This window comes from Bos grunniens, chromosome 10 (genome assembly GCF_055505025.1).
Source record: "Bos grunniens cultivar Pamir isolate PY7600 chromosome 10, Bosgru_T2T1.0, whole genome shotgun sequence".
Taxonomy (NCBI): domain Eukaryota; kingdom Metazoa; phylum Chordata; class Mammalia; order Artiodactyla; family Bovidae; genus Bos; species Bos grunniens.
In genome coordinates this window covers 41,202,061-41,212,618 of record NC_141174.1, presented here as the reverse complement: position 1 = coordinate 41,212,618, position 10,558 = coordinate 41,202,061, and the positions used below count along the sequence as shown (strand labels likewise).

General features: G+C 37.3%; 1 protein-coding gene across 6 annotated transcripts in view; it reads left to right on the top strand.

The window, feature by feature from the left end:
- Positions 1-1,068: 1,068 nt before the first annotated feature.
- The window catches only part of MYEF2 (myelin expression factor 2), a 33,380-nt gene continuing 23,890 nt past the window's right edge, over positions 1,069-10,558 (top strand). For 4 of the 6 annotated variants that reach the window (XM_086320750.1, XM_086320747.1, XM_086320749.1 and 1 more), the window contains exons 1-2: positions 8,483-9,711; positions 9,814-9,907. In XM_086320750.1, coding sequence (XP_086176876.1) covers positions 9,863-9,907 — 45 coding nt within the window. In that variant the 5' untranslated portion in view covers positions 8,483-9,711; positions 9,814-9,862. Of the gene's footprint in view, positions 1,503-7,040; positions 7,250-8,482; positions 9,712-9,813; positions 9,908-10,558 lie in introns of those variants that run through there. The other 2 variants (XM_086320752.1, XM_086320751.1) reach the window with 1 other exon arrangement.

Sequence of the window (10,558 nt, the reverse complement as noted above, 5' to 3'; positions counted from 1 at the left end):
TTCATGCAGTAACAACAGCCTGTGTTGTGTTTTTGAAACAATGTCAGTGGCACCCTAAACAGTAGTATTTTACCAAGTGTACCCATAGAATTAAAATTGTTCTGATTTTTATGTGTGTGCGTTTGATGAAGTAACTCTTCTGGCATAGGATTGGCTGCTTAATGGTATTTTTTAGTTGAAGGAAAAAAACCCTACACATTGAAATGTCAAGGAAACGGGGGTAATTGAGGAAATTATGTATTACTTGAGTATTAGTTTCTGACTACAGCTTTACCGCTAATGTGTGCATGATATTTAGCAAAGCATGTAAATCATACATGTTTGCCTCTTTATGAAAAGAAAGGTTTGGTAAGGTCTTTGAACTTTTCAGCTGAAAAAGGTTATTTCAATGTGAAATATTATTATGGTACTCGCAAGTTAGAAGTTGATTAAGTTTAATGAGTTTCTTTTTCATACTTGGGGGGAAAAATCTATGACTGTATTTTAAAACTCCATACAGTAATTAAATTTGTTTGAGAGCCTGTAACTGCTTCAAATAGAATTTCCATCAGCTTATAATAAACACAACCAAAACCCCAAATGTTCATTATTGGCTGTCTAGTAGGTTTCTTATGAAAAGTATAGATTCTCCTCATTGATTGCTGCCTGGAGAATTAAAAACTTGAGTCTTCTTTTTGCCTTATTCTCTAGAACAACCAGAACTCAAAGGAATTCAAAGCCATTCTTTCTGGTGAATTGCAACCAGTCATCAATGACTATTTATTGAATGTCCACAGGGTGCCTAGGCACTGAAGTAGCAGGTGATTTATTTGCATTATTCAAAGGATTTCTAAGGGGAGTCTGAAGATTAGCAGACGTTTTTAAAGATACTAAGCGGTGTGTGCTTCTCTAATTTAAATTGCCCCTACAGGAAATGATTAGAATAGTCTAGGTTTCAGAGCCCTAGGGACTTCTAACACCCAGAGCCGACTTTTGTTAGTGAAAACCCCTCTGGGTGCCACAGGACTGAAGGGGCTGGGGCTCAGAACACTCCCCTACCACGGGCTTCAGGACAAATCAAGCCCTCCTTGGGTAGGAGCAGGACCGTCTACGGCCATGGTGGCTTACACACGCCACCAACCCATCCTTCTACTCCCCTCCCCGCGCACTCCCACTCCCTCCCCTCTACCAGCTCACACCATCTCCCAGTCTCCCAGCCCTGACTGGTTCTCGCGAGATCCGGGCAACTGAGCGCTCGGGGCCTTTTCAAATCGGGATCCGTTACCGCTTTGCCGGCCGCCGCCATTGTCGCGCTCGGAGCCCCTCAGCGCAGGCGGCGGAGGCGGAGGCCGTGGCGGCGGGATGGCTGACGCCGACAAGCCCGAGGTGCTTAGGGCCGCTGGCGACGACAGCCCGCATCGGCAGCCCTCGGAGCCGCCGGGCGAGCCCCGGCGAGAACCTCACCCGCCCGAGCAGGAGAAGCAGCCTCCGCAGCACAGCAGCAGCTCCAATGGCGTTAAAATGTATTGTCTTTTCCTCAGGGGACCGGGATGAGGTGTGGGGCGGGAGATCGACCTGGGGGCGGGGGGTGTCGAAGCCGGGGCTGAGCCTTGGCGGAGGATAACCGTCCCCGGGCCGTGGGCGGCGGGTTGGTGCAGGTGCAGTCGGCCCTCTCCCGGGCCCTCCCCGCCCGCACCGAACCGGGGGAACCCGGATGCGGGCCTGGGGGCTACCCTCCCCTGCTACTGACCCAAGACCCCCTCTTCCCGGACTTCGGTTGGAGAACCCTTACGCAGAACTCGGTGGTCGCTACGATTTGCAGGAAAATGGTCCCCCCCTTTAAAGGCCAATAGTTAGTGTTCATCACTAGGGAGTAACTAGGGATGACATCATCGGACATTGCCTCTTAACCGCCGAGAACGTTTGTAAAAGGAATACCCGCACCCCGCCCCCCACAATCTTCCCGGCCTCATTCTGAGCTGTATAAGTTCACTGTTGTTTTCTAAAGTGTGTATTCATTTCTTAACTGATCTGTATACTAAGAGGAAGTTTAGTACTGTGCTGTGAGACCGAATCCATTGTGTTATCCTTGAATTGCTGAGAGGTACTTTAAAAAGGGAACGGTGCGTGGTGCCTTGCTCCACCCCCTTCCCTACCGCTTCCCCATGTTTGTCAGCCACACAGGCTTTTTAAAAAAAACTCAATGCGGAATGGTAGGATCTTAATTTTGGTAAAATAAGATCATTTTTTAGTTGAAGGAAACCCACTACTTAAAACATTGCAGCTGTCATCAGTGCCGATGAAGAATGTAGTCGGTTCGAGTCATAATAATTTCCAGTTAAAAGGAAATGCTGTGCTTCCCTTTGTTCTTGTTATGTAGAAGGAATATGAAGTCAGAAATTTCATCTGCACATGCCCAGCTCTTTAAACCTGAAATTGAAAGTATGTTAATAATTTTGTGAAAACACTAAATTTACTAGAAAGTAGTGAAGATAATGTTCACACTAAAGTAGGAAAGATAAAGGTTCTTACTTTTCTTTTGTATAAGAATGTTTGGAACACTATGTAAGACCTGGACCAGTCTAAGGGTTGATTGCAGATGAAATAAAGTAGGTCTCCCAGCTCTGTTATGTACTCCTGCTCTCAATTGGATTTGAATAGGATGGGCAGTATCTTCTAGAAAAAACAGAGATCTGGGTATAGGAGATTTGACCTGTCTCCTAGTGGAGTTTATTCCTAGGTGGAACCTGGTGCACTTAGTAACTGAAGACCAAAAAAGTAAATGAAGCATTTTCTATCCTTCGTGCCAAACTGTGGGCTTTCAGGGATTTGGCATCATAAATATAAGTGAAAAACTGTGGAATGAGAAATAAGAAGTACTTTGTTTTATCTAAATATGGGCCTGCCACCTCCTTATCAAAAAGTACAACCTTGAAATATGGAGAGAAGCCCTACTGTACTTGGGTATGATTGGTATAATAGTCTTGGTACAGATAAAGCTGGTATCTGAACTTCCGTGAGATCTAAAAGTCTCTAATCCCTTTTAAAGTCCTATGGGGGTGTAGATAGAAGTGAGAAGTGGGAAAAGAATCACTTTCACTTCTTACTGAAGCAGAGGTAAATACAAGGTGAAGAAATGTTACCAGTAAATACAGATGCAGATTCTTTTCATATTGCTTATAATTCATCTTTCTCCCTGCCTCTTTTCCCAGTTGTGTAAGGAACCAGTTTACTATCAGGGGTTTCTTGTACTGTCTGTTCCTTAAGAACATACGACAGACCATCATGGATCACTTGGACTTCCTAGGTGGCTGGGTGGCAAAGAATCTGCTTACCAATGCAGGAGACCTGGGTGTTTAATCCTTGGGTTGGGAAGATCTCCTGGAGGAGGAAATGGCAACTCACTCCAGTATTCTTTTCTGGAAAACCACATGGACAGAGGAGCCTCATGGGCTACATACAGTCCATAGGATCAAAAAGAATCAGACACTGAGTGACTGAGCACACAGGCATGGGTCACTCATACTAAATAACTGGAGACATTTACCTACATCAGTCTCACAACCTTTTTTTTGACTCTGGGCACCAACTGAAGTAGTCAGCAACCCAACACATAAACCTTGAGTTGATTCACCATATATTCTTAATGATAAGAACTTGTAGCACTGATAAAAATGGCCACATATTGCCTTAAAATGTATGTTGCTTAGAGGTGAACAGAGTGCTCTTTGTCATCAAGACTGAAATGATTTTTACTGAGGCTAGTCCATAGTGATTGAGCACGGAGGCAGCTATGTCGGCATCAGCTATGTCTTACTCCTCTTTGTACTTAAAAACGCCCGGTAAACATTTAAGAAATGCCAAAGTGAGCTTTCATATGATCATGAAACTCATATACGGAGGATTTATTTGGCATGTTCATATCTTTTGACAAGAAATTAAAGATGTTTCCCTCGGTCTAGTCTTTTTCTTTATGCCAAAATGGTATACTAGCTCTCCTTTTCTTAAGTGAGTGCGAGGAAAAATAGCAGTGTTGTTATAATGCTTCATTATTCATGTGTGACTAACAACTTGGAGCATATGGAGATTGAGAGTTACATTATGATGCTTGTATAAAATACTAAGCATTGGTGCAAGGTGTAGTGTTTGAAGTAGAATAGTGTTTTTATCATATTAGGAGTAAAGAATGGAACTGGGCTTAATTTTGGATCTCATAGTGTTATGCTTTCAAAATCATATATTAAAACTAGGTCCTCATTTGATGTTGGATACTGATTTTTCAGAAAGTTATTTGGGTAGACATAATTCAGTCAAGAATAGATAATGTTTTTGTAACATAGAATCATCACAGCATTTCAAATACATTAGAAGGGAGATTGCTTAGATGAATAGTTTGGGGATTATTACATGGAATTCTGAATATAGTGCCAATATTTTGATTCCCTCAAGAGTTTTCACATGTATCTTTACTGACTTTCCCATAGTGTATTTATGACATAGAAATGAGTTCAGAAATTGAGTAATTATAGTTCAGTTTCTTTTTTAAAATTTATTTTTATTTTAGAGTGTTTCATTGGTTTCTGTGATGCAACAGCATGAATCCACCAAAAGTATACGCATATCCTCTCCCTCTTGAATGTTCCTCTCACCCTTCCCCTATTATTATAGTTCACTTTCTTAACAATCAGACCATACCTTTAGCAACTACACTGATCTTACCTTCCATAGTAATCTTAATTTGTGCATTGTAGATGAGCAGTTTAGCAGTATCTTTAAGATGCCACTAATTGGGAAAAACTTAGAAGATCCTGGTAATCCCTTGAGCAGTAAAGAGCATATCCTTTACTACTCAAAAGTGAAAGTCACTAGAGTCTGACTCTACTGAAGTGGGTAGCCTTTCCCTTCTCCAGGGGATCTTCCCAACCCAGGGATTGAACCCAGGTCTCTCGCATTGCAGGCAGATTCTTTACCATCTGAGCCACCAGGGAAACCCAAGAATACTGGAGTGGGTTGCCTATCCCTTCTCCAGGGGATCCTCCCGATCCAGGAATCAAACCCGGGTCTCCTGCATTGCAGGCAAATTCTTTACCAAATGTCAGGGAAGCCTTTACTACTCAAGGGATTATATTATTATTACTACTGAAGGAATTAATGATAATTAATGATCCTACATTGTTGCTTTTTAGTGGAGTTGTCAGATTGTTGTAACTTTACAACATCCATGTAAGAATAAAAGAACATACTTCAGAACTTTGTGCAATTTTCATAGTTGGTTTCACCTAAGAAGAAAATAGCAGGGGAAGGGATATTTGGATAGGGACTGTATAGCTGTCTGCTCACCTGAACAGAGACTTACTTTAAAAATATTGAATTCAGACTATGTCAATAGGTTCTTTGGGGGATGGAAAGAAGGATTTGTTCTTGTATCTGATGTACCCAGGAAACAGAAAAGTCCTCTGTGGCTTTTGACTGCTTGCTGCCATTTATAGGAGTGCCACTCTGTTTAGACAGGTGGGTACTTGGTAGAGTACAGTTGAGGAGATTACTTCCAGGCATGCCATTTCTAATGAGGGAAAGAGGTCTGAAGAGGTGGCAAAGCATATTTGGCCCTCATGTGTCTTCCTTGATTTTAGCAGTTTTTCTGGCAGACAGTGGCATCATCTGTGCTCAGATGAGTATGGTTTCTATTTTGAACTATTCGTTCAAAAATGAACATTTGTCAAGCACGTGTTACCATGCTAGATACTGCTGATATCATTGCAGATGGTTTTTGTTCTCTAGCATTTTACATACTGTACTCATGGCTAGGTTGTTTCCTGCCCAGAAAAACAGCTACCCGAAAAGTTCTATGTATTGTAGAACAAGTGACTACAATTAGAGCTGTGTGAAGTACTGCAGTGTATAAATCACACAGTTGCTTGGCTTAGGAGATAATATGGAGCCTGGATTATGAAACCTGATTGGTTGTCAGAATAATCCAGGAAACCTAGGGCATCATTCTCAGAGATTTTTCTTAGTATGTGTTTGTGAAAAATTGCTTTCAAATTGAAGTTTTAATTAAATTTAAATTCAGTAGGGTAATTGGTGGCTTAAAAGAAATCTATTGTTACTTCTGTTAAAGATTGCTTTTGAAAAGTAAATTACATTTTAAAAATGTATATCCAAATTTTTATCTTTAGGATTTACTTTGTTTACTTATATGTTACAGATGTTTGGTGAATAGCATCATGTAATTGAAATGTGATTACAGTCTTTTAAATGTTTTTCCAGTTAGGGCCTCATTAAAAAGTAGATTTATGTATTTCTGGTTCATGTTGCATTTAAGTACTGCTTCTCTCCTCCATCCCATCCCACCTATTATAGATATTACTCTTAATAAAAATGGCTCGCTTCTGTGAAATACCCTATCCTAATTTGTAGGTTAAAACAGGAATACTGAACACGAAAATAATAGGATACCTTATCAGGTTGGTCAAAACTGGCAAGAGACAAAAATTATGAGAGTCATATGGGGAGTGTATAGATATAACTGTGTTTTGATTATGTTTTTAAGCAATGGAGGAGAAAAATTCTGGGAGGAAACTGTTAACCTTTAAGATACGAACTTTTTCAGTGTGTCATTTTGTAAATTAAGTTTTTAGAGTTCTGAATGAGGCCCAGACAGTTAATTCTCCATTAACGGTGGCAGTTTTAATCTAAGAATAAATAATCTAAGAATAAAATCACCCATTTCCCCCTCTTGTTGGGTTCTAACAACATTTATTAAGTAGTATGATGGGAAAAACTGGGTTTGTTTGAATGCTACAGCTATTTAATATGGAAACAAGAAGGGTTGTTAAATGAGAACTCTGGTAATATGCTAAAATCATTGCTTTGAAAAGACATTGATTGGATAATTTCAAAGGCAGTAGTTGAGTCTCCAGCTGCTTTCCTTAGGTCTAACTTAGGGGAGAATTTTGTGAAGTGATAAATGTGAAATACTTATTTTAACATAGACTTCCACTATTGGAAGCACCACTGAGGTTTTCTTTTTGTTGTTCTGTTTTGTTTTTAATTCACAGGGAGAATGATGAATCAGTCAAAGAAGAGAAATCTGAATTAAAAGAAAAATCTACAGGGAATAAGAAGGCCAATAGATTCCATCCTTATTCAAAAGATAAGAATTCAGGCACTGGAGAAAAGAAGGGTCCAAATCGTAACAGAGTTTTTATTAGCAACATTCCATATGACATGAAATGGCAAGCTATTAAAGATCTAATGAGAGAAAAAGGTAACTATTTTTGATAAACTCATTGTTGGATGATCTTCATTTAGAATGGGGAGGGAGATAAGGAAACGTTTTTCATTCCTCTTAGCCACACAGACTCAAAAAATTGATTTTTGTTTATTTCTTGACACATAAATTAATCTTTTCCTCTTCTTTCACTTGGTACAATTTCATTACAAGGTAGTATGGATAAATGAAGTTTTTTTTTTTTTTGCCATGTTAGTGGGGAAGGAGCGAGCCAACATATGCATGCCACCAAGAATTTTGTTAAAGTGATTGCTTTGTCTAGTTGAAGTTTTTATAGATTTTTTAAAGGACTATTGCATTAGGTAAGCAATACATTTAGTGTGTTAAAGTATGAATAATAAGGTCTGATTATTTCTTTTTCCAAAAGCTGTTTTGTTATTACTTGGTGGAGTCTGGAATCTGGCTGTGGAATTCATTTTGTTTGCATTGTCATGAATGCCATGATGCTGTCTCTGCAGTTCTATATTAAAATTGCGTTACTGCTGTTGCAGTTTTGTTTTCAGAATAACCTGAAAACCTTCATTTTATATATATGGTTTGTTTTGGGGAAAAATCATTTTAATACTTGATCTTGTAAAAGTTAGTTTTGTTATCTCTTGAAAAATTGAGTTTCAATAGTCATGCAAACTATGTACTTGGTTTTGAGGCTGATCTAATAAATAAAAAAATTTTTTTTGCATTGGTGTATCTGTTGTAAGGTGACAACTATTTGATTGGTTTTATTCACTGACTTTATTTAGAAAGTGTGTGGCTTGCTGTGAAGCATGACTTGTAAATTTAGTTTATTGACGGCAAACATGATTTGAAGACATTCAGGTAGAAAGTCACCTTAAAACAGCTGTTGTGTGTAGGCGACCAAAGTTATTTGAAAAGTGCTAATGTTGATGTTTTTAATATGATAGGCTAAGGGACCTTTTGTATGTATATGTGCATTTGTTCACCAACTATATCATGCTGGCCAAAATATGATCTGTAGCATGAATTAGGTTAATATGGTTGTTAGCTTTTTTAGAGAATGTGGATGATGTACATTTCTGAAAATTAGTTAAATTTACATAGCCATTGACAGGAGGTATGTTGGTCTGGTTTTGATTGTTGGTGAATAATAGGTGCTTTTCTGTAGAGTTGTGCACAGGTGTGCAGTAAAGCAAGATACTGGTGTTTAAATGTATTGTTTCTTGGTATCTTCCTTTTGTATGTCTTATGTAGTTGGTGAGGTTACATACGTGGAGCTCTTTAAGGATGCGGAAGGAAAATCAAGGGTAAGTGCTGTGGGCAATAATCTGCTTGAGGTTTAAAAGTTCCTCAGCAGTTTAATTTTTGTATAATACTTGTACCAGTTTTTGGAAACTTAAGTTTCATTTTGTTTTACTCTATTATGAAAGATTTGAGGCTTTATACTAGCAAGTCTGACACACAAACCAAACTAGCTGCCTTGAAGAGGTGGGTTTTGAAAATGCTCATAAAGGGCATTCACTTTTCTAATGCTCTAAGGTAATGCTTCTTAGCCAATAGATTTTAATATAGGATTTTTTTTTGTTGTGTTCTGATGTCTTCAAGGATATTTTAAAAGTCACTGAATTGATAATATTTCCTCAGAGTTCCATGAGAGGCCTATAGCTTAAAGGTGTTATTTCAGAATGTATGTTTGAAACTTGCACTAAAGAGCTTACTTTGGTAGCCTATAGGACTACAGAAAAGGCAGTGCTCTGACCAATTGGATGAATATAAAAACATTGATGATTAAATTGACAGAGAAGGAATTGGTTGATAGATTTTTATTTTTAGCAACAAAAGCAACGTATTGAATATAATGGAAAGCTTTTTAACAATGTTTAATTATATTAGCAAAAACCAGTTGGGTGCATGAGAAATAAAACTTCTGTAATCACATTCAAAGGGCACTTTGAATAATAATAATGACAAGGAACTATTTAAAAAAATGATTCTACTACTTTGTTTCTTTAGATAAATTTTTTAAAACATAGTTACAACTGGATGTTATTAAATTGTGTGTAGCCAGTTTTCTTTGAGAACTTTGTAAAATTGGAAAATTTACATTAAAATTATTTGTATACCATACATCTTTGAAAAACACACATAACAATGTAAGGATAGGTATTTGAGAGCCTTCAGTTATTTCCTTGATTGAATTTGTGCAGTGACATTGCTTTAGTTTTAAAGAACAGACATCTAAAAGTAAAAATGTGCTTCTTACATGCTAGATTCTACAATCCTAAATGGATAGATCTAAAAATTTATAGGAAATTTGCGGTCATTTGCCTGTTATATTCTGGAGGTGTAAAAAACAGAGTGATTGTATTATCAATTGCTTTAATGATTTAAATGTTAGAATCTATCATTAACTTCATCTACTGATCCAAAACTTTTTTTTCTTTTGCATATATTGACAAATCTACCTGGATGTAGGGTTGTGGGTAAGAATTTTTTTTTTTTAGTATCTTAAGTGAAATTTAAATTTATGATTGGAAAAAAATCTTAGTACATAAACATTTCCTATAAATTTTTTTCCCATTAAGTGTGGTTGAATTCAAAGATGAAGAATTTGTCAAGAAAGCACTAGAGACAATGAACAAATATGATCTTAGTGGAAGACCGTTGAATATTAAGGAGGTAAGATTTATTGTATTTAAAATAATTTAAACACTTGAATAAAAGGACATGGCTTCTTTGGATTTTCATCTGGTAATGTTATTTATCTGATTACAACTTTTTTTAAAGCATAGATGCTTTATTAAAGTGTTATATAATTGATAACAGTTTTGCTTGTATGTGGTTTCTTATTTGCTTTTAAGCAATATCCTATGTATTTGATTTGTCACAAATTATTATAAGCAGAGGTGTATGATTCGTAAAAATTACAGGGTTCAGAAATTTAAAGAGGACAATGCTGACTTTGGTATAAACGCTTTCAGTTTTCAGATTGTGTTGTCAGATTTGAAAAATATTGTAGATATTCTTGTAGTTGATAAAGTTTACTTAGTGATTCAAATACCTTATAGATTTAAATAAAATTGATACTCACTTTTAATAAGTTTAACCTGAAACTATCTCTGATTAAAATTTAAGAAAAGTTATAAATCTATTAGTGAACTATATAACCAGAACTTATATAAATGCATGTTTAGATGCCTCCCCTAAAATGAAGATATTCACTTTGTGTGAAGCAGTGTAAATCTGTTGACAGAAGAATGATCAGAAGATAAAATGAAAAACTGTTTACAGTTAGCTGTTAAATTCACCTTGGAAATGGCTAGCTTGAAG